The following is a 27,665-nucleotide window of genomic DNA, read 5'->3' as shown; positions in this document are numbered from 1 at the left end:
TCACGTCTGCCAGTGCAATTTTCACCTGCAAATGTGAGTCATAGCCCAAATCCTGCTGATTTTTTCAATAAATATAACTCTTGCTTCAGGGACACTATTCCAGAGCAGATTCTGTTTTCCTCCCTATTGCTGAAGGTATTTCTTTAACAGTATTTTAAAGATCCATGCAACACAAGGAAGGCCATAGGAAGAAATCTTTGGCAACACACATCCTTTGTCGTGTACCAGCACATTACAGTCCAGCTCAGCATGCAGTGAGGACTTTTTTGCTCTGGGAAGCAGGAGTCATTCCACTGAAGTGACCCCACTGGACAACAGGCAAAATCTTCATGCCAAATGTAATTTCTTAAGAACTGAACCTGAAAGTGATTATGGCTCTAACAATGCAAGAAGAAGTTGTTGGCCTACTCAGCCACCAGACCGAAGTCCATCCACTTCATTTTCCTTTGCATATCCAAAGCTAATTTCCTTTTTTTTTTTTTTTTTCAAAATTGAGGCCAAGAAACTCCCAAAGAGATTAAAAGATTAATTTGAGTTTCATTTCCTTAGAAATATGGTACACACAAAGAAAATGACCTTTATCCAGGCAGCAGTTACGAAGCCACTTCAGAAATGATGCTTTTGTTAACCTGCCTGCTAAACCCACCTTTAAATCATGGGCTAAGCATGCCTTTACAGACAAACTCTCCGCATCTGACACATACTTTCCCACATGAACAACATCAGAAATGCTTTGGTTGTTCAGTTCAGGAACTCACTTCCAAAAAGCAACAAGCGGCTAGTGTCAGTGCCAATATCTGGGCACCGAGGGCATTCGATGACTTGGAGCATTGGACCAAGGTGTCTCAGACAGGGTGGCTGAGCCAGTGCTGATGCCACATCGAAAGAGCCGGAGATCTATGGAAAAAGCACCCGGAGAGTCTGGCACACCAGGGAGCTGCCACATCTCATGCTGCCTCCGCCAGCAGCTTGCAGGCGCTGGAAAGTTCAACTCTCCAGCATGCAGTTTCCACTGCAAAACCCAGACCAGCACTCTGCTCTATTTAAAACAAATAACCAAAGGGACTTTCATTTATTTTTACTGGACTGGGATTGTTGAACAAAAAATCCTGCACTGACGTCTGCCCCTTCATCTGTTTTTTGATCCTCATGAGATATAAAGGATTTTGAAAGCAGGAGTGGGACCTGACCCAAAGCGAAAAGTGAAGTGGGAAGATGTGTCTCCGCAGGGCTGGGCATGTTGTGGATCCTGCCCCTACTCCTACAACCAGCTGCAGTTGCCTCTCATACCCTGAAAAGCCAGCTTCTCACTCCTTACAGCCAACAGCAACGGACAAAACTGCCACAGCTGTCTCAGCACAGCCCAGCCCTCCACATCCTAATGGAAAGGCTGCAAAACCCTGCATCAGTATTTCCAACCCTGAAATAAATATCTAAATTTGGGTGCTGAATAAAAAGAGTTCAATTGCCAAGACACCAACTGCCAGGAGACCCCTCTGGATTCATCAATATGCCTAAAACCCCACCAGTTTCTGAGGTGCAGGCCTTTTTGGAAGCAAGAAACAGATACAGGTGCAAGACAGTATGCCTTAGAGATTAAAAGCCAAAACCTCCTTCATTTTACGTAGCTCTGAAAGGCACCTTAGTGTCTCCTAGATGTCTTGGCCATCCTCATATACTAGTGTCTAGCACACACCAATCGAAACTATTTCTAAAGACACGTTATTTTCTAATCCAGCATTATCTCCTCGCTGCATCTTAGTACATGAGATCTGAAACTTCCACACACCGCCAAGGCATATGATGCTTGCACTTAAAGAATGACAGAAAACCAAAATACTGCAAATGGAAAATGTAATTACAGAAGGTTGATTAATATTCCTGGCTAAGTATTTTAGCATCAGGATAAAGGCTTATTGTCTCTGGCTCTTTTGTTGCCTCCAGAATAACATTTACCCTATCTTCATCTTTCAGAAAGGAGCCAAACTTGGGCCTGCTTGTTAGACTGTATTAGCTGTACAACTCCTTGGGTTGAAAACCAGGCCAAAAAATGACTTGAGTCTTACAGAGCTCTTAGACAGCACATGCAAAAGAAATGCTTAATATGAATTAGAGTATAAAAATACCTAGTCAAGTAGGTATTGTTTCTGACAGCTCAGCACTTGAAGGGGTGAAGACCACAATGGGAATCATGGGTTGGAAACAGCTGGGCTCTGTCATACCACCACCAGCTCTCCCTGGTATGCCCCCACTGATACCACAAACTCTGCTCCTGAGCACAAAGTACTTCACGGTCAACATGCTGTATTGCCCTGAAGGCAGGGGACTTTCACATGTCATAACTGCCTTAAATATTGGGTTTTGAATATGGTAGAGAGGGTGAAAGCTCAAAAAAGCTGAAGCATGCTGCAGAAATGCATTGGTGTGCCACAGTAGTGATGAGGAAACCCACTCCAGACAGCACCAAGGTGTCTGTATGCTGCTTGCCCTGCACCAGGGAAAACAGCTCCTGAGTTACCAGAAAGTACTGTATGGTCAGGGTTTAGTCGCCACGATACTTCATTAGTCACCAGTGAATGCAAAGCACCATTCGTTGCAGCAAAGAGCATCCTCACCAGGAAGTGGCATTTCACTGCCACCCCAGATGTCTGCCACCTTCACCTGCCTTGATGGTGCTGAGCACCACCACAACCTGTGGCTGCTGACCAGTCAGGGCCATCACTCAGCCACCACAAGGGAAACTAATCACTAAGCTCCTATTTCGGCTACAGGAGTCAGGAAGTCAATCAGCTGGCCTGAAATTTTGGCTATTCTAACTCTGGATGGATGCAGCCTTTGCTGCTCAAGCCTGCAATCAGCAGGCAGCTGTTCCACCCACAGCAAGGGGCTGCCAAGGCAGTGCAAGTTGTGGTGCAGCCAGTCCTCCTGCCTCACACACCGGTCCCATGGACTTTCTTTCCCACCCCTGAGCTCTGGTAATTAATTAACCACTGTGTCTACAGAAATTCCTGTTCATGACCTGCCACATCACGCCAAGAGCCACGCAAGCACACACGCTCACCTCTGCCCACCCTTCTTAGAGGATGCTCAGTCCTGAATTTAGATGGCACCAGCATCTAAATTCAGCTTCTGTATTTAGAAGGGACCAGACTGTGCACTCAGGAACGACAGTCAAAGGTTTTGGTCCTTACTAACAATTTGAGAGTAGCACAAATGTGCAGGAAATATCTTGCATGTCTCCTGTCTTCCAGCAATACCTCCAAAATGAGCCCTTGTGATACACAGTGCAGTATTTCTGCACCATAGGGAAACGTTGTCCCATTTTTGCAATAATGTGGTAAAAGGGACTGCAAAAAAACCCACAGTGGGTGGCACAACTGAGTCACAGTCCTGAAATGTCTCTGCTCTAACCATGAGTGCCACCTCTCCAAAACTGAGATGATGAGTATTGGGAGCAGCATTGTAGTTGTGCCAGCATCTGTGCCAGGCAGGGAGAAGGAAGGTGACTGCTGGGTGGCATCAGATCCACCAGGGCAGGTTCAGTCCTGTCACAAGCATGAAGCGTAAATGAAGCCAACCCAGGCAAGGGAAGGTGTGGTTTCCCACAAGCCTACGTCCCATCATAGTTGCAGACGATGCCTATCTTCCAGCTCCCAAAATCCAGACTCAAAAGAAAACACACCCAAAAGGACTATGCCAGGCTGGAGCAAACAAAAGCCCAACTGTATGTTAAGAGGGGAAGAAGCAACCAGAGCCATCCCTGGTGAGCCAGGCACCTCAGCCACATGGCAGGGGGGAGCAAACACTTCCATTGCTGACACACAAAGGGATATAGAGCAACCCACTCACTTTTTCCAGAAAGTTCTTCAAGCAAACATCTCCAGAAACCCTATGGATGTAGCTAATATGGCACCAAGCTAATGAACTCTGTCTTTAATTACTGCTTATAGCTCTGGCTTTGCTGACAAAGAGGGAGAGCATGCTATCAGCGCCTGGAGGCAGGATCATCCAGCCTTACACGCCAAAGGGGGCAGGTGCAACCAGTAGGAACCAGCTCCAACCCTCAACACTGGTCAACTGCTGCAAAATGTGTTTGACACACACTTAATAAACACATTAACCAATGCACAGTGCTGTTGCACACAAGTGTACATGAATCTTAAAGGATTTCATCCCCGGTGCTTGGGGATCAGCACCTACAAGTCTAATCATGCAATGAAATCTCAGCCCTAAATTCACATTTGCAGAAGCTCCATTTTTACCCCTTTAAACTAGAAAAGATATTAACCTTTTTTATTTTGCCTGTTCAGGTACAAAAGCACGTGAAAACAACAGCCTCTACTTTTCAAGGCATCTTTCATGGTTTCTGAAAAAAAAATTTAGTAGTTACTTCTGAGAAATGGCATATTGAAGCCTTACCCTGGTCTAAGAACAGAGCAGAAGAAACTTCCTCCTCTTTTGCTTTGCCTTTAAGCTCCAGAAATCAGAGTGACTCACCTTGCACACAGCAGCCTGCAAAATCGCATCAAAACCGCCCTCCGGAGCATCTCGGTTGCGGGAAACCTTCTGTTTCCGAACTTCTTCATTGAAACGGTCGACTTTATCCGTTAGGGACAAGAGGTGGCGGAAGCCAAAGGATGGGATGCAGCTGGGGAACAGCTTGTAACTGCAGAAGGAACAGAGGAGTGCTCAGCTAGCAGGAACCCCACCAGCACCCAAGAGCTGCAGAAGCTCCCAGCTCTACCAGGCTGGTCTCCAAACCTCTGTTTAGAGGGATTAAATACTTCCATAATGCTTCATGTTTTGGACACACTGCTTTCTGGCTTTTTATCTACAAAACCCTACAGTACATTTGCAGAGCTGCATGGCCCGGTTTCAGCACCCATAAAGTGGTTTTCACACTGGAAGCCTGCAGTGCAGAATGTGGCTCACAGTGATGCCGAAAACACATTTCAGCAGATGGGCCAGAGCCACCCTCCCCAGCAGCCCAGGATGGCGGCTTGGTGTCAAATGGCACCACGCAGTAGCGTCAATGCCGACAGCTACTTTCCCCCTATTTTTCAGTATGCATTTTCACTCTGTCATCAAGTTTTCCTGGCAATACACGCCACCCTGCACCCACTGCATGTCACTGGGCACCTGGCAATTGCACACAAGATGCATTAATAACTAACATCAACTCATGCATCCTCCCACTTTCTCTGCAAGCCGGTGAGCAAACATCATCTCCGCTTTCCAGAGCGTCGCTGGAACAGAAAGGTAGGAGTGGCACCCTGAGGCAGAGAAATGCCTCAGCAGGCTACCTGGAAAACTTCTTCTTCCATACAAAATAGTCAGGAGGCAGCTTTGATGCTCACCATGTGGCCAGGAGAGCTCAGCAGAGCAGCTCCTGCAGTGTGGGAGATCAGTGAGTAAATGCAGGGGAGAGGAATGAGAAGGGTTAAGAAGAAAATGTGTTTATAAAGGAGTTGTGCTGGCACTAATTCACTCTTATCTTCAAAGATAAAACCTAGAGAACAATTAAAGGCCTCTGCTGACACATGACCCACTATGGGTAAGCTGTAAGAGGCTTTTTACACAAAGGAGTATTTAAAATTTATCACTGCTGAGAACTCAAATCCCTCACAAGGGACCCCAGAGCAGGGGTTTCCACCCACACAGACATGCACACACCTAAACATGGGGCAGGTCCCACTGCCCTTGGCCCACCTGGCCATTAAAGCTATCCCTTGTGATCAGCCCCACATTCAGATTTGCATCCCATTTGTACCCAGGGACAAGACAAGGAGCGTGAGGTGTCTGAAACCTCTGCACTGCAGGGTCTCAGCAAGTAGCCCTTAACTCATATGGCATATCTGTGTGCTTGGCTTGCCAGAGCTCTCATCCAGGAAGAAAACACTGACACACTATAGGGTCCCACATGCCATGAAGATGTACAATTTAATCCCTTTTTGTTTGTTTTACACTCCAGGTTTGCTGGCAGAAGCTGCTGGCAGCAGGACTCACAATGGATAGCTGAGTGGCTATGCAAGGGCACACAACAGTGCGGGTGGGTTATCTCAGGCTGTAACCTCCGCAGGTCATATCACAGATAGAGGGGCAATTGGGTGTTCAGTCAAACCCTCTGCCTTCCTTATCTTTTTTAATTTAGTGTTTGTTTCCTTCGTATTATCTCTCTCGAATGACACTGTGGCTGCAAGAGGCCACGCCCCGGCTCCCCAGGAGGCCCCAGCCGGGATGCTGAGCTAGGAGCAGGGCTGAGGAGCAAGCTGGGGTGGGATGGATGAGGCACGAGGGATCCCAGCCAGACCCCACATGAAAACACAGCTGCACCCCACCCAGATGGCCATTGCCATGAGGAGGAAGAGGAGGAGATAGCCTGGACTGGGGGCAAAAAACACCCACTGCAGCTCATGTTTATTTGCAGCTTTCTTTAGATGCGAGCAAGTCACTGGGGAAAGTCTTCTTTGACACTAGAAATAGCTGCAAACAAAACCACACTTCACAACCCACCTCACTGCCACATCAGCAAGCCACCTGGCAGCAGTGACAGCCTGCTTGCAGAGCAGGCAGGAGAAGGCGACACTGCAGGAGAACAGTGAGGAGCCAGCTTTCCTGGTTTGGATGAAGGGGAAAGAGGTGGCAGCTGGAAAGGGGTGCCCAACAGAGAAGCTGCCTTGAGCAATCCTTCCTAAATGATTTCCCAAGACCAGGCTGGCTTAATGTAACCCATAAACAGAAAAGCAACCTGGGTAAAACCAAAAGGACATGCAGGTAAGCTTGATCACAGTGGAAGAAGATGAGGCAACAGTTGTGGATGCCCTTGACAAAGGGGCATCAGCAGTTTCAGGCATGCCTCACTGCAGAGTTGTCCAGCTCCATCTTCTCCTCCTCTCCCATCCCTGCCCGCCCCCTCCTGCATCTTTCACCCTATTTCACTCAGCAAAAGCCATTAAATCACACACCTGCCAAACAAAGTTTCTGAGTTTTTACCCGGTGGAGCAAAACCTTGTCCACAGTCCCCGAGCACAATGAGCAGGTGATGGAGATTGAGGACGACAGAGATGACTAAATGCATCCGTCAGAGGCCATGCCAAATTTTCAGGGGGAAGAGCTATGAAGAGCGTGATGTATGGTGCTGTGACAGCAGAGAGCCACCTCCGTGGCTCAGTCAGCGTGGTCAGTTTTGGCTGTGCTTCCCAGCCAAACCATGAGGTTTTATTGTTAAAATATATTTGACTTTCCTCTTCGGACAGAACTGGTGAAAAGAGAGTACAGATAATTTTCTCTGGTCAATGGGCAACAGGCAATGAGATTCCAAATGTTTAGTCAATGCCAAAAGTTGGCCTAGAAACTCATAGCTGATGCAAGCTCTCTTTAATCTGCCTCTCATAAGGAAAACTTAAAGGATGCATACTTGCAGAGCTTGGCATCCATCTGTGCTGTGATCTTACAATGTAAGTGTCCACAAATGGATCAAACAAAAGTGCTAACCTTACTGCCCTTACATCACTAGGAAGAACCCCAAGTATGGATGAGGTAAAGACAGCATCATGAAGGTAAGTGTCAATGGAGATATTCTCCTAGGAGGGCACTTGCTGCTGTATCCATCCTTTTGTGCCACCATCCAAATGCATGTGAGCCTGGACACTCTCCACAGCACTCAACTCCAGTGGTTAAAGGGCAAACAAAAAGACTCTAGCAAAAATTAAAAAAGAAAAAAAAAAGCCAAACACCCAAAAACCTCTGATGTCACCACAAAGCAAACCACATCATTTGTGTCTTTTGCAACTGTCAGTTTGCCTTCCTTCCACAGCAATAAAGATGAAAATAATGGCCTGACATCTTCAAAACACTTTGCAAGAACTATTTAATCAGTCCTACAGGCCCTCACAAATCTCACTTCCCCCAAACACTTCTGTTGGGAAGGTCTTACATTGCCTCCGTCTCCTTATCTGTAAAATGGAGACAAAGAGCTTAACTGATCTACTCAAGGCCAAACTCTGACTCAGGGCTAGGATCAGAAATCAGGAATTTCTGGTGCTTCCCTCTTTTTCTTGAAGTCTATAAAAAAGCCTGCTATGTCTGCATCCTCTTCAGGTACTTAGAAGTAGCTTCAGGCTCCCGATACAGCAGTTGTCCATCTCTAGATGCAGAGATCTTGCAGCAGCCACTGCAAAATGGGAAGTTGTCCTATTTTGAATCACTCTGGAGTATCACAGCAACAGCCGCAGCTAATTAGCCTTCCCAAAAGCTGGAGCTTAAGTGTGGTTCAGTATTTAAAATAAAAATGGAAAGAGAAGACTGCAGCCAGGCTCTGTGAAAACACAGGGCTTGTCCCTTCGGGGTACGCCTACCACTTACCCAATGCAGGGATTGTTTTGGTATCTTGGTGCCGTGTAGGAGAAAGGAGAAATGTTTTTGTCCACAAAAGATCCAAACCCCAGCCGGAAATTGCTAGTGAGCTTCCGCATCTCTTCAGCCAGCTTGGTCCCCAGATTGCGAATATTATCTAGGTCGTCGTTCATGGACAGGGAGAGATCCATCAGGTAGTAGAGGTCCACGGGATAGTCCTCCACTTGCCGAACCTGAACTCGGAAGGAGGTCTGGTCACCTGCACACACACAAGAGTTGAGAGGGGTGAAAAGGAAACTCCTAGCACATATAAAATCCAGACCACAGGCTTTTTCGATCCTACCCTGCAGAGCAGACAGATAATTTTCAAAGAAGAGGGTGAGGAGAAAAATCTTTTCCAAATTCATCCCTTAGAAGACTGATAGGAAAGCAGGTAATGACTTTGGGTCCTTTCAAGCTATGAATTGTACTGGCTGGCAAGAAAGAGACACATCTGTAGAGTGCATATCTCTATTTGACTTTGGAGGTATGGGAAAGGGTCCTTCCATCTCAGCTGAGAGAATGTCTAAAGGGGGACACAAGAAAAATGCTACTGCCCCAGACCATGTACAGTCCAGGGGCATTTTCTTAAAAAACTGGAAAGAAAAGCAAGGAGACTGAACCTCAAATGGATGTTTCATGGACTACTGAAAGAGGAACCCTGCACACGCTTACTTGGGTACATCCTCAAAGCAAACCAGGAGCAGTCCAAGAAGTCCTGAACAAAAGAGAGAAGTAGGTGGAGCAGGGGAAGGAAGAGGGTCAGGAGAAAACAGCCAGCATGAAATGAATCCAAGATGTCCTCTGAGCTGTGCAGGGAAGTCAAGGCGAATCAGACAGAAAAAACACCTTTGGAAAGGACCTCTCCCCCAGAAAAGGGCTGTGCCACCATAATTCTAGAGAAAACAGGGCAAAAGGGAAGTGAACTGGAAAAAGAAGGTTGTTAGGGTCACCTGGGGAAGTACCAAGGCAGAGATTAAGCTTCCTGAAGTGATGAACACAAGAGAAGGACCTGACAGGACTGAGTCACAGGCTGTGCAAATCTGAAGAGCAGAGGAAAGCCTTTCCCTTGGCCTTCCCCTTTGCCAAGCTGCTTTCACCAATGTGCCCTCCAGAAGGGGTGCCCAGGAGGGGCTGCCACCACTGGCACTGCCCATGCCTCGAAAAAGGTGAAGTGGCTTCAAAGTGAACTCAACTTCACACTAGACAGGCCTTGGTGGAGCCAGAGAGGAGGCGGCAAATGTTTGCCCTATGCTTTGCTGAGAGAGGGGTCTAAATAGAAACCCCAGACTCTAGCACCCTCAAACCCCAGGCTGGTTTGGAGATGCCATGTCCCCAGCTGCAACCTCGGCCCCTTTTCCAGCTCACTGGGGTGTCAGACCCAGGGACTGGGATCCTCTCAAGACCAAGTTCCCCCTCCTGCCCACCTCTCCCAGTTCTTCATGTCTGATGTTGAACTTTGAGCACTAGCACGTTTTGCAAAATGCTTGTGGCTTCCCCTCCTATTCCCCAGAAATGAAACACACATTTTTTTAGTATTGTGAAAATATCTCTCTAACTGTTTTGTTGTTCTTCTCATTGTCCAGAGCAGCACAGCTGCTCCCATTTACTTCCAGCTCAACAACATGCAGCAGCATCATCATCTCAAAACCGCCATGCTAGCAAGACGTGGCACGAGGGGCTTTGCAGCCTGGCAGGCAGCAGCACCCGGTGGCACCCGGGGTCACACTGTGCCAAGCTGCACGCAGAGCCAAACGCTCTCCCTGGCTCCCGGATCTGCTTTGTCATGGTTCCTGCCTCCATCTCCATGTGAGGGGAGCGAGTGGACAGCCTCTCCCAGCCCTCTGCATCAGCTGCTTTGGCCCAGCAGCATCCACCCCCTTGGCGAAGAAGCCAGGGTCCCAGCACCCAGGGGAACGTGCATAAAGGTCAGAGCCAGCCTCTTTTGCAAATAAAGCTGAGAATGGTTTAGATCTGGGTCTGCGCCCTTTGCTCCCCCAGTTCCCTGTGCATCTCAGCCAGCTCAGTGCTGGGGTACCAAAAGAGCCAGCTACAGCTCCTAAACTAACGCCTTCCCTCTATTTAATGATTTCCCTGCACATTTAGATCAAGGGTGGCTTCCAACCCAGGACTTCTTTCTTACAGGTAATTGTTCCCCTCTGCAGTCTGCTACAACCCCATCTGGCAAAGGCAGGGCTGCGAGAGGCACCATCTGCAAACATGCACACATATGTATTGCCCGGATCAGCTGTAGGAAGCCATAAATATTCCACCTTATTCTCCCCAACTTTCTTTTCCAGCAGGAGCAGGACTTTCCCAGCACAGCACTGAGGTGTGGTATGCAGCAGGATGCAACTCAGCACAGAGCCTACAGTAAGCAAAGCAACTGAGGCAGCTCAAGCAAATCAGGTGAGCCTGACGGTGTAGCCGGCACACATTTTGTGGGGGAACAAAGAAGTGCATCATTTATATAGCACAATATTTGTTAGCACTTATTGCAGGGTAAGAAACAGTGATTGCAAGCTTGACTTTAATTCAGTCAGTGCTGCAAGAATGTGTTTAACTCTGGGAAAACTCATTCCCATGCCTATTTTTTTCATTCCTACATATTTTTCCCACTGAAATACCCAACCCTTTCAGAAAAAGAGGAGGTGTCCTTCTGCATTTCCCAACATTTCCATTTCCAAAACTCTCTTCTTAGGACCAAGCAGGTCCTAAGATGGGAATTCCTGTGCCAGAAAGAGTATTTGGGATGCTGTGATGAAACCTTCTTCTCTTAATAGTTATGAATTTATTAATCCCTGAAACAAACCAAAAATAACAGAAGCCTAGGCCTGGTTCTTCTGTCATTCCTAACTGCACAAATCAATTATCTCAGAGAAGATATCACTAATGTATGTAAGTGCAAAAGAATACATTATTCTCTGTGCACGATATCCAGTGTCCTCCTTCCCCACGTACCATCACCACCATCGTCTCCTTAGGGCTTTTACTGCAAAGTTTTTAATTCAAAACTGAATTCGGTAATGTTTCTTGGATACTGTCACACAGAGGCAGTGCAGAAACTGGAAAAACTGCTTTTGGCCACTTAGGAACACAAACTCAACAGTCACCCACGAAAAGCTCTTCTTTCTGCTTGGTGAGGCTTACAGCTTGATGGGCAACACAACTTGCAGCTATTCATTCCTTTTAATTCCTTTTACACTATTCATATTCTTCATCTAACCAGGACGCACTAACTTTATAGCTGGACCCAAGATTAAAAACCAATATTATAAAAACTAAATGCACAATCTGAAAGCTACCTTGTGAAGGACATCAATTTGAGACCTTTGGAAATTAGCTGTGGGCACGGAGATTTGGGGGTGTGACTACTGCCATGGGATGCTTAGATCAAACTGCCTGGCTCGGATTAGCGAACAATTGACAATTTGCTCCCTTCTGCTTCCACTTAGCAGTCTAAGAATAAAAGATCACCATCACCACAGACCACCATGCGAATTCATCTTTGAAATAGTACACTCTTCATGCCTGAAATTAAATCAACATTGTCTCCTTTTTGTCTTGGGTTCACAGGGTGAAACCCTCAGGACCCATTCTCAAACCAAGGATTAATGGATAATTTAAACTGGGGAGTTTAAATACAAGGGTGTAGGAAGTTATCAGCCCTGAGTAAGATGGAGTGCTGCCCAACATCAAAAAGAGAGTAGAAGAGGGAGGTACTGTTAAAAACATCTAGGTACGTCCCTCCTCCTGTAATGACTCCGATGCTCTGCAACAGGCACACAGGGAGGGGAGCTCCCCGGCCCAAAAGCATCTGACAGCCATGGGGAGACGGAGCCCCATGCGCTGCCACAGACCAGAGCGGTGGGCATCCGTGCCTCCGGCTGCGCAAAACCAACATGGATTGGGAAAGGGGAACTTGCTGAGCACCAGGCACTGGGCGTAAAGGAGGGTCTGCGGGAGGTGAGATGTTGATGCTGAGCAAGCCCTTTCTGCCAGGAACTGCCTCAAGAAACAGGAGTAACAACTCCCTTTTTTTTTTAATGGGAGCAAACCTGTTTCATCAGCAACATTCAGTTGCAGAAGCCATGCATCTAGCCACACATCCAGTGACAAGTACCCTCAGGTATCTGCTTTTAAGACTTTGAAACAAAATCTCTTTACCTTTGCGGGTCTGACTGATAACAGCAGTCATAACGCTTAGGAAAAGTTAATAAAGAGACATGAGGACTATCCAACCCATAGAATTAAAACAAAAAATCTTGCAGCAACTGGTAGATTGCTCTGGGAGAGCACTGGTAGCAGGAGCACCAGCTCAAACTCCTGTATTTCTTGGACAAAACATCATATTTCATTTTTCTGTATGCTCATAAGAGCTGTCACAAAACTGTAAGCCTTAGAAACCCACACCAGTTGCTCACAATGAATCGAGCTTTTATATTTGCTTCTTAACTTTGCAATAAAGAGCTTTTTATCCCCCCCTTCAGAAATATTAGCTGCCAAATTTTTGCAAGAATTCTGAACCCACATTAAAACCTCCCCCCACCATGCAAAAACTTTTGATAACAAGCATACTTGCATGGCTCAGCATAGCCCTTCCCTTCTAATTTTTAATTAAAAGGAAAAGATTGAAGAAAAGTGATGGCTCAGGGGAATGAAACAGGGATCTGGCCACAGTCCAAGGCCTGAGTCACAAGTTCAAATCTCCGTCTTGGGCCTTGATCCCACGTCTCCTTTGCATACCGACAGAAAACAGATATGCGATTTTGTTTCCAATTTATACAAGGAGCTGTCTCAGTTTAGAGTCAAGCACTGTCAGCATGGTGGAGGATCCAAAGTTATTTTAACTCCTTCCACCCAGTGATTGCATTTTTTTAAGTTGAGCAGGTTCCTTTTAAACACATGCAAAGGTTAAGACTAGTACTGACAACAGTTTTGGATGGGGTTTGATTGACCCTGCATAACAGCAGTGTCCTCTCATGGAGGACATACACCTCAGTCCCAAACCTGTTTGTGATGTACCACCAAAGTTCACGGGCTCTGGAAGGGGCCAGCAGCCACCTTCTTTAGTGTGCTACAAGGTCACAGGCTATAACATGCTCTCAGCATGTCCCAGCCACCCTTTCTCACCCCCAACAAGCACATCCCAGCATATGGCTTAGAGCCACTGGGGACTCACCAGGACGAAGATTCAAGGCGACTTTCTGAGGCATGATCTGCGTGACGTCCAGGTGCATCTGGCCAGAGCCCTTGCTGCTCAGAGGGACATTCTTCACCACGTTAATGCTGCTGCTGGGGTTTTCGATGGCTCCAGCACAACCGTTTGCAATCAGGTTCTGCAGGAAGTCACACCGTGATGTGATGGACTTCGTGCTGCTGAACTCCTGGGGATTGAAGAACAGACAAAAGGGAAGGGGAGGGAGAGACATCAATCCCACAGCAGGAGTTTTGTTTTGATGTGCTGATATCTGTAGCAAACAGGAGATGACAAGGAGAAGCTGGTGTCATTTGTGGTGGCTGTACTCAAAAGCGGCCCACACAGAGCCTTGAGCCTACCAAAGGGATCTACCAAAAAAGAAATCCTGCAAGGGTTTGAAAACTGAGTTTGCTCACAGACCACAGCAGCGGAAAGCTAAGCCTGGGTTTTCATCCCAGCCGCAGCAGCACCACTTGCTCCCACCCCTGTGAAAGTAAGACAAAGTGTTTGGTTTCCTGCCTGGACAGCCAATTCCCATCTCTTCAAGGGGGAAAGGTGAGAAGCTGTTATTTTTTGCACGTGCATCACCTTGAAGGAGCTTCGCAAAAGAAAGAAGAGAGGACAAGGAGGTGGCACTGCAGGAAGCAGAACAAACCCACCAACCCAGAAAGCCAAATGAAGACATGAAGCTGGAGAGTGAGGCTGGGTGGCTGCAGAGACCTGTGCCCTCTTCCTCTGGCACGTCCCCACACAAGCACTGCGTGTCCCCCCTCCTTCACACCTCTGCACTGCAGGTGTTGGCATGACACCATCACATGGAAAAAAAAACAGTGACCACAGCAAGCAGTTGCTGAGGCAGAGCACAGCCAGAGAGGCTTGACGTGGGCAGGCTGTTCTGGGCAGCTTTGCTGCAGAATAAAGGAAGTGGGAGAGCCTGCATGGGAGGTGACCAAAAGGCAGCCCATGTCTGCCAGAGGCAGTGAGGCACAGGCAGCCACTCACCCCCTGAGAACGGGCTGCCATGGCAGGGAGTCTCCCAGCGCCCATCCCCAGAGCTCCAGTCCTCGTTGCAAGCCCCATGCGTAGTGCACAATGCAGCCTTGTGCGGGGCCGCGCTCAGGAACAACCGGCCACACAGTGCAGCCTTTTGCAAAGAACCCGTTTGTTAGAATGCCTTTTTTTTTTTTTTATTTTTTTTCCAAATGGGCCAAAGCAAATGAGTTGCATGCCCAAAACATTGAATTTTCAACAGCCAATTCCTACTTATTTCTGCACTATAATAATGAGACAGCCTTCTGATGGACTGATAGACTATAATGACATGAAATAATGCAGAGAAGATGCTCACAGCCACACCAGCCCCTCCTTCAGCTGCACAGCCAAAAGCTGGAGCAAGGCTGAACAAACCCCATTTTTTGCTGATGCTCCAGCATGGCAGAGGGTGGGGGAGACATCAAGGAGAGGAAGAGGTCATCTGACAGATCTCGCCTTTGCACCCTGCGGGGTGCTCCAGGGGTTCCCTGAGGCCGTGGGGCTTGGGGACAGAGAGGCTCTCTGCTGCATTTTCTCACTATGAGGTCCCAATGTTATTTGAAAAATGTGAGATTTGCATTCCAGCATCCAGCGGCAGGGTCCAGCCAAGGAGACGGCACATCAGATAGATGTGAACACAAATTTCTTGGAACGCATTATGTAAACAGATGAAGTTCTAGAAAGGAGGACTGGGACTATTTAAATCATCTCCAGCATGACAAAATAAAAATCAGAATCCCTCACAAAACTGAAAACAACACCCAGCCTTTCAGAGCAGCACGTTTAGGGCAGCCTTGGAGAAAAGTTTATCTTGGATGTGGTTTGACCTAAAGTCAGTGAAAGGCTGGTGGGGTACAGGTACTCTCCCAGGCTGGTCAGCCCAGCAGCAGGGCACCCATGGGGAGATGCTCTCCTGCTGTCTCAGTGTCTGGGCCACAGCTCCAGGTGAGCACCTCTGCCAGCTCATTTCTGCTGGCCACTTATTAGAAAGGACACTCTGGTGTGCAACAAACACCACAAACAGCACCACAATTGCAGCCGTGAACCTTTAGTTAGGAATTAACACTGGAGTGAAGTATCCAAATAGGATGATATTTAGGGTTGCTCATGCAACTGCAGTCTTTATCAGGCATTTCCAATCCTCCCTGGGGTCTGCTCCAAAGCCTCTTGATGTGAATGGGAAAGACTCAACTTCAAAAGGCTTTGAATTAGGGCTTAATTTTCTGGCTGGGGCAGTAGAACAAGAGCCAGGAGGGGTGGGCAGCCCAGGGAGAGGAGGATGGTGGCTTCCTCCCCCAGCTGCTACTCTTTAGCAGTAGAGCTTGTAACACCATGAGAGACAGCTCTGGATATGGTACTGTTTATACCAATGCTCATCATCCCAGCAAGGGGTGTAGACGAAAGCAGCATCTGCACACCAAGGACGAGACAGCGCTGCACATGGAATGAGGAGCACACCCGTGTGGGAGCTGCCAGGAGCATTTTTGGGGCAGGGCACCCATGCATGTGCAAACCTGTCCAATTGCATAGTGGTGAGAAACAGTTACTGCTGCAATGTGCTCTTCTGCAGCCTCCATGACAAAGTTTCTCCAAAGGAAGGCCGGGGGGCCAGGGGAAAGCCCCTGCACAACTCCTGATGGGAGCTGCACAAAGCTCTCAGGTCAGCAGCACCTTTGCACAGGTCCCCTTTACTTGACCCAGCTATTTTCTCTTAAACTTTCCTCTAAAATGGGTCCAGAGGACTTGCCACAGGACAAGCTGCAGCCCAGATCAAATCCAGACCCCTTCTTGTTCAGTGAAATGCTGCATTACCTGGGGTGGAAGAAAATAAACCCCTCAGGTGCAAAAGCCCCAGGGAAGGGGGTGCAGTGCAGCATCCAGGGGCTGCAGGACTGACCCCTGCTTCTGCTTCAGTTTCTAACCCAGGCAGGGTAACACCAAGCAGGAAAGTAACAGTGGCCTTGAGAAAGCCCCAGCAATGGCCGCAGCACCCTGCAAACTCCCCTCAATTGTACCCACAGGTCAAAACCCAAAGCCAAAACTGTGGCCACCAGGCACCATTCAACTCAAGCACAAATTTTTCTGTGATAGAGAAAAATGGAGGCTGCCAGAGGTTGAGTGAAAGGAAAAAAGGATGAGAAGATTTGAGGAGTAAAGGATATTGTGCAAGTCCAAATAACTCATAAGTAACCACGCCAAAAGGCAGTCCCACAGCGGCTCAGACATGGCATGCTGGTTCAAACCCCAGTTCCCCCTGAGCAGAGGACACCTCACAGTCAAGCAACTCGGTGCGCCCAGATACCTGCCGACCATCTGCCTGCAGGCCTGCTTCAGAGAAAAATGTAGCACCTACCCCATAGCAAGCAGGAACTGCCCCAAGCATTGCTTTGTGCCACATAAAGATCCCACCTAGTTCTTGTTAGTAACGCTGCCTGCTCGCAGCCCGGTGGGCACTTTGCAGTCCGGTCTCTGCACTAACAAGCTCACAAAAGCAAATGGACGCAAGCAGCCAGAATTGAATGGAGACAACAGTGTGACAATTACATGCTCATCAGTTTGACAGTTTTAAGACAAATTGCTTGGTTCATGCCATAAAAACGGAGAATAGCATTGACCGTATCTAACTGACTATATCTAACTCCTGACTAGACATGTCCCTACCATTTTTTGCTTTAATCGATCCAGTTCTGCATTATTCAGTCTGAATAATGCCTGCTTTCTCCAGTTAAAGAAATTGACATCTTCCTTCTAGGAACATCCTTGATTTTCCTTCCTCATTCTCCAGGCACACATTCCTGAGATGGGAGAGGATGGAGTACAAGCAACCTGCTGGAAAACAGGGGGCATCATTGGGGAAATTTCAGTTCAATTCATCAGAGAGGAAATTTCAGTTTAATTAATGTAATTAATCTGCATCTCTATTTGGCATGTAGTCACATAAATGCATCCACATAGGTAATGCATGGCTGAACATATCTACACACAATGTGCACAAACCTAACAAACGAGGAGCCTCTGCACTTTGGTACATTGCTCCCCAAAGCAGCAAACAGAAAATAACAGCAATATAATGGTATATTTTTTCCCTCCATACTGGTACTCCCAAACACTCTTTTGGAGAGCATTCCGCCTGCAATGACTCCAGGTAGGTTTATCATGAACACAAACCCCACCCGTCTATCACACCCTACCTGGCAGCTCGGAGGATGGTGCTGAAGCCACTTCCAGAGCTCCCTACTCTCCCCAGCAAGCCCAACGAGCACTGGTGAGCCTGGGCAACCTGATGCCGCTGCAAAAAAATTCAATGAGCATCCTCCTCTCCCAGCCATGAAAATCAGGCTGCTGCAGAGATCACAACCCCATGGGCCAGCATGCAGCTCCCAGCCAGAGTCTTTCACCAGCAGCTTGTCAGCAATTTCTAGTCATTGCCAGCTTCTTCTGGAGCTTGCAGGTGAAGCTGAGGAATCTCCTCAGATTCCAGCATGAATGGAAAGGCTGCAGCAGTCTCCATCACCCAACAGTCACATATTTCCCCCAGACAGCCCTGTTCCAAGGCACGCTCAGGAAACAGTTAAGGCCACACATACATACCTCCTCTTTTACATGCCATTTAAACAGATTACCCCATTTAAATTCTGCCTTTCAAGGTATTCTTCCATCAGCCAACAGAATCAATGTCTGCTTCCAAATTTCCAACAGCCCAAAGAGTTGTGGTTAGCTCAGCAGCCCCTGGGGGCTCCAGGGCTGCCGGATACCAGAAGCTGCTATCATCAACTCATCCGTCATCACCCTCTCTGATGGCAGCAGAGATGCTGAACACAAGAAGTGAACAGTGGCTGATTCAAGCCAAGGCGACGTGATGCACCCTGTACTAACAGGTTAGAAATTTATAGCATGTTGACTACTCTGCTGTAAGCATCTATCTATCCACATGCTCTTACCCTTATGATTCAAGGCAATGTAAATACAAGGAACATTATCCCACCTGGACAGCCATCGCGATAGGGCTCCTTTTATCTACAGAATTACTTTTGTGCACTCCTAACCCTTATTTGCAGTCCATGAGCACTCAAGACTTTCTGCTTCTCTGCAGTCACGTGAGCCTGGATCCAGGCATGCAGAGGGTGATGGAGGAGGATGCAACACTGTAGGAGGTTGTGTGAACCACGGTCATCCCTGGGAAACTGCATGGCTTTCCTGCTCATACTGCTCCTCTCCCACAGCCGAAGTGTCCCTCACAGCATCAGCACTGCCGGGCACCCAAGGGGACAAAGAAAGGTATGACAGCACCGAAAGGGTGAATTTTTATATATAAGAAGGTATATATATTATTATACCTTCCTGTGTATATATGTTTTCTGGGCCATGAAGTTGGTGAAGGGTTTAGAGGAGAAACCATACAGAGAGCGGCTAAAGTCACTGGGTTTGTTCAGCCTGGAGAAGAGGAGGCTGAGGGCAGCCCTCATCGTGGTCTGCAGCTTCCTCACAAGGGGAGGAGGAGGGGCAGGCGCTGATCTCTTCTCTCTGGTGATCAATTACAGGATGCAAGGAAATGGCAGGAAGACGTGCCAGGGGAGGTGTAGGTTGGGTATTAGGAAAAGGTTCTTCCCCCAGAGGGTGGTGGAGCACTGGAACAGGCTCCCCAGGGAGGCAGTCACGGCACCAAGCCTGGCAATATTCAGGAAGCACTTGGACAACGCCCTCAGACACATGGAGTGAATTTGGGGTTGTCCTGTGCGGGGACAGGAGTTGGACTTGATGATCCTTGTAGGTCCCTTCCAGCTCAGGACATTCTATGAATCTCTGTGTGTGTATATATTTATATATATATATATATTTAAAATATTATATAAATCTCTATACTTCCTGTATATACTATACATATTATAATATATATAATTATACATAGAATTATATTATATATACTTACAGACTTCTATTATATATACCTCCTGACAAAATTATTGTTGTCTACAACGATTACAACAGCTGGCCCAATTTGCTCCCAAACCTCTTAAGTAAACGCAAAGGGAGCAGAAAGTACACAGTAATCAGCTGATCATGTTCCTACCACAACATAACTAGTGTATGTGGAAATTCCTCCAATATCTTAGCCTTGATACTTAAGCAGCCGCACAGATATAGAATTTGACTGGCATATGCGTTCCCGGGCAACATACTGCTGTGAATGACAGCTAATGGAAATAGAGAAGGAAAACAGACTAAAAGTGATGTAATAAGTGTACCTGACTAGGCTGCGGCAGAGGGAAGGGAAATAAAGTGGTGAAATGACTATGCAAAGAAATCAAAATATTAAGAGTTTATAATATTACTTTAAAAATTTTGTAGTCAAAAACCTCTAAATATCTTTCGCAATCCCATTACCTCATCTGATGATCTCAGTTAAAGAGAAATAGAGTTTCAAACAGTAAATTCCAAAAAGAAAAAAAAATAGAATAAGAACTCGCTAAGTTTTAGCACGCAGTGTGTAACAGGGACAGCAGCTTTTAAACACATATCTCTTGGCACGAAACACCTTGAAATGTATTTTTAAATAGCTGCTGCAGGCTAAAGGTCAGGAAGTTATTACTCCACTTTCCTGTAAACACCCATCTTCCTTCTTGGCCCCCCTATTCCATTTAGGAATTGTATTTTTTTTTTTTAACCCTCCTGTTTGCAAGATAAGAGTCAGGCTGCCAGTTCCATGGGCTGCCATACAATTAGTGGTCACAGCGACCACCAGATAAACATTGCCACTGGCAGCATTTTGCAAAAAGTTGTCTTGTGATGCCAAGAAGAAAAAAAAAAAACAAAAAAAACCAAACAAAAAGCAAACTATTGGGTACCCATAACTTAATAGCCAGCATTCCTGGATCCAATCTCACCACCACAGATTTGCTGGCTGGAAGAGGAGCTCTTACAGCTGTTTACAAGATGTCTGAAAAGGAGGATCTATTGCTTTACTCTTTCCCTCCTGCACACCATTCGCCTTGCTGGAAGAAGCCCATGAAAGCTATTATGCTGTCAGGTAGCATGGTGTTAGTAGCATTAGGAGGTTTTCCTTGGAGACCTGCAACCGTGCCTACAGGTAAGTGAAAACCCAGTAACATAGACCTGGAGAACCAGAGGCTGGGGTACCTCCCGAGACCCAGACAAACCATGGGGCTTGGGAACGCCCCTCACCCCATCCCTCTCTCCACTCCCATCCCCCGCCCCGAGAGGCTGCAGCCACCCCAGGCAGGGCTGGCAAGAGGAGGGATGGGAGCAGCAGAGGGGCACGCAGGCAGCACCTGCATCCTCAGCTCAGCATCTCTACCTGTAGCTGGAAGGTCAAGTGTGTGCTCAAACCCACATCTTGCTCCCCCGAAACAGGACTAGGATGGCCACACTAGAGGAAAAAGGGTCAGCAGGGAACAGTAGAGCATCAATGGCCACATCCATTGAGAGGTTTGAGATCATCCACTGCTCTGGGGTTTCTCACAGCCCAAAGCTGGTTCCTGGCACAGTAGCTGTGCCTGCAAGTAGACAGGATCTTTCCACGCATCTGCAGGCATCCTCATTTCTCTCTTAAAACATTTAGAACAGATGCAGGCACTAAGCAGACAACAGCTATCTAGGCATCAGACGTTATCAGGTCTTTCACACAGCCTGTTCTCTAGGAATCATGTGTACACAATAAGATGTATATATAATAAGATATAGCGCTCTCTCTCCAAACTCATGAGTAGTCCTTAGGGAGCAGGGAAAGATATTTGCAATTTCTCACAAACCTAGGAAGCCAAATTAAATTATGGGTGAGGAGCTTCAACACCAACATAAGTATGCATTTTCACCCCAACGCACGCAGTTAAGCTGTGCAACTCATCACCACGGCACAATACAGATGCCAGAAGCATGGGTCGTCCCCCAAAATGACACAATAGATGCAGAGAGAAGAATCATCTTTGTTACAAAAAGCCCATGCCATGCCAGGCCATGCAGCAAGGAACATGTAGCAGAACACCAGTCGGGGGCTTGGGGCTTTTTAGAGAGCGCACTTTTGAGCAAGGCTCCCTGCAACACAGAGCCCATGCAGGGACCCTGCACCCACTGAAAACAAGGTGGTAATTGAAGGGGCGGAAGGACTGAAGGAACAGTGCTGCTGCTGTGTTGAGGATGTGCAGGGGCCAGCAGGGTCGGAGACTTATTTTCTACAGTGTCAAAGATCTGGAGAGTCACATACACCAAAAATATGCTCAGTGTGGGAGCCCCCGCTGCCCTTACCCACCCCTTCTGGCATGGAACAGTGTCAGGAACAAGCAAGGGGAAGGAATAGCTCCCTTTCTGTGTTACAAAAAGCATGCAAGACAAATGAAGTCTGCCCACCTACCTCCTTGGAGCACCAGGCACACTTGGGATGGATGAGGAGACACTCTTCACAGGACGTGGCACTTCCGCTGGTGCACAGATTGAGACCTTCAGCAAGACAGAACAACAGAGAGCAGGGTGGGCTGAACGGTTACTTCACTCCAAAACAGTGCTCAGGGGTTTCCTCAGGTATTCTGAATGTTAAACATACTGTAAGTTCAAACAGTGTCAAGAGCAAAGAATGTCCCAGGAGCTTAAAAGGCTGGAGAAGGAATAAACCTCTCCTCACCTGTAAGGAGCTCTCATTTCCTTTTCCTTCCCCAAGAAAAGTGAAAAGGACAGAAACTGGTTTGGGGGGAGCTGAAAACTACCAAAACATGACTCTGATGATTTTCCTTCCCTCTTTTTCAGTGGTTTCTGGTTAATCAAAGAGTTCATCTATTCATCTTCCTAATGAAATACTTCCATCACCACGAACAGAATGCAATAGCTGTTTGACTAACCTGAAACGCAGAGGCAGCTGTCCAAAACCCCTTGGGATGCCAACTTTTAAAATCACATTAGGCACATCATCTCAATTTTTCCAGCTGCATATATGGAGGTCCCCTCCCCAAAATTTTTGTCTTAAAGCAGCATTTGAAGATAATCGCCTCCCCCTTCTACACAGGTGATATCCATAGTGGACTTACGTTGTAGGAAATTACTTTTAATTTATTACGGGAGTCATTTCTACAGGATATCCAGGTTAAGCTGGACAGGGTGTTTGCACTGGGGCACGTCCAAGGCTGGCCGGGGAGGCAGACACCATGCCGTGCCTGAGGGCTCTCCCTGCTCACAACATTGGCAGGGGCTCTGAGCCCACCAAGGCAGCAGCAACCAGGGCAGTGGTGATCCATTTTGCTCCTGGACTGCTGGTGTCCAGCAGCCAAGGGGTGCCAAGTAAGTTTTGCCTGCAAAACCTACGATTTGGGCCTTGGGCTTTAAAAATAAAGTGGAACCACACAAGTTAAGCCGAAGCAAACATCAATGGTATCAGCTCTGAATGCAGCAGCTTGTCTGAGCATGCCTGTGGCTATGAATGTGCCCTTCAATATCACCGATGCCCCAGCTCCCCGGGGTCTAGCTATTAACTTCTCCTGTCAATAACTGATTAAACAAATCTTCATCCGAGGATTCAGCACAGAAGCTGCAAACTCTAAACGAAATGCCTCAGGCTAAATCTCTGAGTCTGCTATTTTTTCTCTCCTAAACGTCAATAAAAGCATTGTCAGGCCTCTATTTTCAGCCAATTGCATCTGCAAATATCATTGCACCATGCCGCTGCTGGGTATAGTTGTGCAGATTGTGCAGACTTGCCAACGGCTGCTGAAGAGTCACACTGAGTTTTCTCCTGTCCCAAGAACTTTCTGCCCCAAGAGCTTGGAAAAGTGAGTTTGCTGCATCCCATGTGAATATTTCACCAAAAAAATGAAGAGCAGTGGTTGCTTGGATCGCTCCCGTACGGGGCTGGGCTGTGAGCGCAGGAAGCAGCGAATAAAGCTGGACAGCTGGAGGAGAATTTAGCCTGCCCTAGGCTAAAAACAAAGAGAGGATAAGTAGGTTCTGTCAGTAATTCTCAGTCATGGCCGAGGCATGACCATGTCAGAGCCCTGCGCTGACGGGTCCCTGCTGCCCGCAAGGTGGTTAACTCTAACCCGGGAGCACGAAGCCCTGGACTTTCTCTATGGCTGTCATTCAGACAGGCTGCTTGGACTCATTCATACTGAACAAGAGCCTTCTTAGGGTTTTTTTCACTAGCACTTACCACAACCCAGGCAATTCATTCCTTGTTCACATTCAGAATTTATACTCCAGCTCCTGGGCGTTGCAAAAGCTCAAAGCATATATGTAAAATAAAGTCAAATATAACTTGTTCAACTGATTTATAATTTGCAGAGATTAACACTTGCGTTTCCAAACCCTACAACACAGCTGAAAGCTTTTCCCTCAAGAGCTGCTGCTTTGGTAGCGGTGTGCTGGGTAACACAGCAAAAATGACGGGCTTTATAAAGAGAACACTTGCGTTCATACCCTGCCTACCCAGCCCTGGCTGTCCCACAGCTTCATTTGCCCATCTGCATGGAAATAGGATAATATTTAGCTCCATTCCTGACTGCTGGATTTTTGAGAGTTTACTTAGTAACGGTAATATCTGAATGAAAACCAAGGTCTGCTCCTTCCACCGGGTGTCATGACCAAAGCAGCCCACGCTCCTGTGGCCAGCTACGGCATGACATTCCTCCTAGTGGCTGCTTTTGAAGTTTCCAAGTATGCTTTTCTTTCCACTTTGGAGCAAAACCAAACCATTTCCAGCATTGTTGTGAAAATGGAGCTTTGTTAAGCCCTCTGACTTTGGACTGAAACCTGAGATTTCTGAGCTGGAGTAAAAACACACAGGATTTTCCAGATGCAAGTCTTTGCTGGGCTTGATTCAGTGCAGTTTTTCCGGAACTGGGCAATGGAAGGACCTGAAGATGCTCATGCTAGTCCAGATCCTTCCAGATGCTGGGGCAAGTCACCAGGTAAGACTGGAAGAAACCCAGTCTGCTCCTTGGTTCTGATATATTTAATGAAACCACTCGTAAACTTCAACTAAACTTCTTATAATGGGGAAAATTCCATCCCGGATTTAGCTGGGATTACTCTGGAGGAAAACAATCCACCCCCCCAGACGGCTAAGCTCCACACCCCACATATGGTCCTCACACTGACTCCTAAACACTGCACCTTAATTCATTTTGTAGAGCAGTGTCCAGCAGGCACAAAGAACATCTCCAAACAACGTCCTTCCCTTGGGCTCAGCTGCAGGACAACCCGAAAAGCAGAGGAAGACAGAGCATCCCACTAGACAGCTGAGATTTTAATACATCAAACTACTGATGCAGAGCAAGATAGGAAACTCTCATGAAAGGTACTCAACCAATTTACTCATAAAGATGCTCCTGGCAACCAGACCTCATTTTAAACCTGTTCTGCAAGAAATCCTAGTTTGGGCAGCTCCTCACACAAAGGTGAATGTACTGGCTTGCTTGGGAGGTGGGTGGGTGTGGGGGGAACAAAAAAAAACCCCAAAACCCAGAAAGTCGTGTACTTCATTCTTTACCCAGCTAAGGGTGAAAAACGATCATTTCTTTATGCTTACAATAAGCATTCTAACAGCCTCTTCCTGAGACGGTCTGCTGCATTATCAAGTTGCTGATTCTAAGGATCAGACCCTCAAAATAAATAAATAAAAAAGCTAAGAAAACCACTTCAGAGTTTTTGCAGTCGCATGCCACAGCACTCTAAGACAAGCCTCTTGTTAAAATAACTCATTAAAACATTAAGCACTAAGAGCAAGTACCAGAATGGTGGACTCAGGCATTTTGTGGGCTCTCTTTCTATAAAAAGTTCCCCCGAGTGCTCAGAGAGGAGAGAAAACCCATTTCCAGTCCCACTGGGGCAGAGTCACAAACCGCACCGCAGCTTCCGAGTACGCCCAGGAGCGAGGGGAGCACCCCCGCTGGGGCCAAGGGCCGCTCCCTGGGCACGCAGCTTACGGGGGGGAGCGACTCAAGGTGGGAGCGCGGAGGTCGGACGCGGGGAGAGCGAACGCTTGGGGCTTTGTGCTGCTGTTCTGCGTCCAGTCCATTAATACACGCTGCTCAGACAAACATCCCAGGGAAGTGCTTTTCCCCGAATAGAAGTGGTTATAGCTCCCTATACATACAGAACATATACGTAGTTCCATTAAACTATATATATAGCAAGAGAGGTGCACACGTAGCGGTTCCGCGCTCTGTAAGGCGAAGGCGCAGTCCCGCACCGCGGAGCCCAGGGATGCGCCCGGTGCCCAGGAGCGCGGGTCCCCGCCGCCCCGCAAGCGGGGCACAGCGGCGGGGGCGGCCGGGGCGCAGACCCCAGCGCCGCTCGGGGACGCCGAGGGAAGCGTGGAGACCCCCGGCACCGGCCGCTCGCCGGGGCGAGGAGCGGGGGCACCGGGGCCGGAGGGGGAACGGGCGCACACACGAAATACAACGCAGGGCGGCGGTGGGGAGGTGGGAGCGGGGCTGAGGCGGCCGGAAAGGGGGGGAGAGGAGGAAAACATGTAAGTCGTGACAAAAGTGGACCGAAACGGGTTTGGGGGATAACCCGCTTTCCGGGGCGGCGTTTGCAGGGCCCGGAGCGGCGGGGAGCGGAGCGGCCCTTACCTCTGCCGGGCTGCAGCGGGGCGGCCAGGAGGAGGAGGCGGAGGAGGAGGAGCGGGGGGGGGCGGCGGGCGGCGGCGGGGGCCGGCAGCCCCCCTCGGCGGGGCATGGTGCGGGCGGCCGGGGCGGCCGGGCAGCCCTTCCCGGCCGGGCCCTCCCCGCCGCCTTTTGTGCAGCCGCGGCGGCGGCGGCGGCGGCAGCGGCAGCGGGAGGAGGAGGAGGAGGAGGGGGCGGCGCCGCCGAGCTGCCCCGGGGGTGGCGGGGGCCGCGCTCCGCTCCGCGCTCCGCGGCGGGACGGGGCGGGCGCGCCTGTCTGTGTGTCTGTCCCGCTGCCGAGGGTGCGCTGCCACCTCCCCACCCCGTCGCGCAGCGAGGCGTGACCCCGTCCACCCGCGGGCGCGGAGCAGACACAGGCGGGCACGGTCTGGCCCACGCACACGCATGGATGCGTGTGCACAGGGGCGCGCACACACGCACGCACACGACTGCATCCGCACACACGTACACACTCGTACTCACAAGCACGCATGCGTACGTGCACGCCCGCATGTGCATGTCCACATTGCATGTGTACATGCGTCCACATTTCATACATGCACATGCATACACTCACCTGCATATGCATACATGCATGCATATACCTGCCCACAGATGCATGCACACATGCACACACACGTGCATAACTTGCACAGACACATGCATGCACACCCAGACACAAAGCTACAGGCAGACATGCACGGTGTGCACAGACACATGCACACACATGCATATGCGTACCCACAAGCGCACAAATAACGCGCGCCCTCCACTCCTGGCTCACAGCAGGGCTTGTGCTGATGTCCGTACGGGTCCGTGGCCGCTCTTACATGGCATTTTCCTGCTTCAGGGATTTTGTCTGCAAACAAACCGTGTCCATCTGCTAAAGGGCTCCCTAGGCAAGGGCACCCAGGCAGCGATGCCCTGCCTGGTGGCTTTTTGGCACCGTCCACACACCCATCGCCTGTCCTGGGTGCGATGGGACACCAAGACTTCAGATCTAAAGGAAATGGCAGATTTATGATTGTGTTTGGATTGCTGGGGAGATTTCTGTTTTCTTCTGTTTTTAAAATAAATCGTAAATCAAATGTAGAGCTCATCACTGCTTTTAAAGCCAATTTATAGTAACAGTTAACTACCTGCAGACCTTTGTACCGCTTCAGCATAATGTATACTAGATCTCACCACTAGATTGGGCTTAAAACACATGCCTTCAACCCAATATGTTGCATTGCTGTTCTCAGAAAGAAGGGATTAGCTGTAACGCCACCTGCCAAAGTTTCCCCTTATTTGCACAGATTTCCAACGCTGCTTTCACAAACCTAGCTGATTTCTTCAGCTTCCCCATATCCCTGGGAGACACCAGGTTTGCAGTCACTCTTTGTTGCCTTAGGAAATACCTGCTTACAAAAGTCGTAACATTGTAACTG

At 48.4% G+C, this 27,665-nt stretch overlaps 1 protein-coding gene across 1 annotated transcript in view; it reads right to left on the bottom strand.

Annotated features, from left to right (window-relative positions):
- The window catches only part of ITGB5 (integrin subunit beta 5), a 63,930-nt gene extending 37,348 nt beyond the window's left edge, over window positions 1-26,582 (bottom strand). The window contains exons 1-5 of the mRNA XM_075093007.1: window positions 26,203-26,582; window positions 21,996-22,081; window positions 13,577-13,781; window positions 8,365-8,614; window positions 4,498-4,666 (exon numbers count right to left, since the gene is read on the bottom strand). Coding sequence (XP_074949108.1) covers window positions 4,498-4,666; window positions 8,365-8,614; window positions 13,577-13,781; window positions 21,996-22,081; window positions 26,203-26,308 — 816 coding nt within the window. The 5' untranslated portion in view covers window positions 26,309-26,582. The remainder of the gene's footprint in view (window positions 1-4,497; window positions 4,667-8,364; window positions 8,615-13,576; window positions 13,782-21,995; window positions 22,082-26,202) is intronic.
- Window positions 26,583-27,665: the final 1,083 nt, after the last annotated feature.

This window comes from Phalacrocorax aristotelis, chromosome 5 (genome assembly GCF_949628215.1).
Source record: "Phalacrocorax aristotelis chromosome 5, bGulAri2.1, whole genome shotgun sequence".
NCBI classification, from domain to species: Eukaryota; Metazoa; Chordata; class Aves; order Suliformes; family Phalacrocoracidae; genus Phalacrocorax; species Phalacrocorax aristotelis.
The sequence above is the reverse complement of the archived record's forward strand: the minus strand, read 5'-3'. Positions and strand labels throughout refer to the sequence as shown.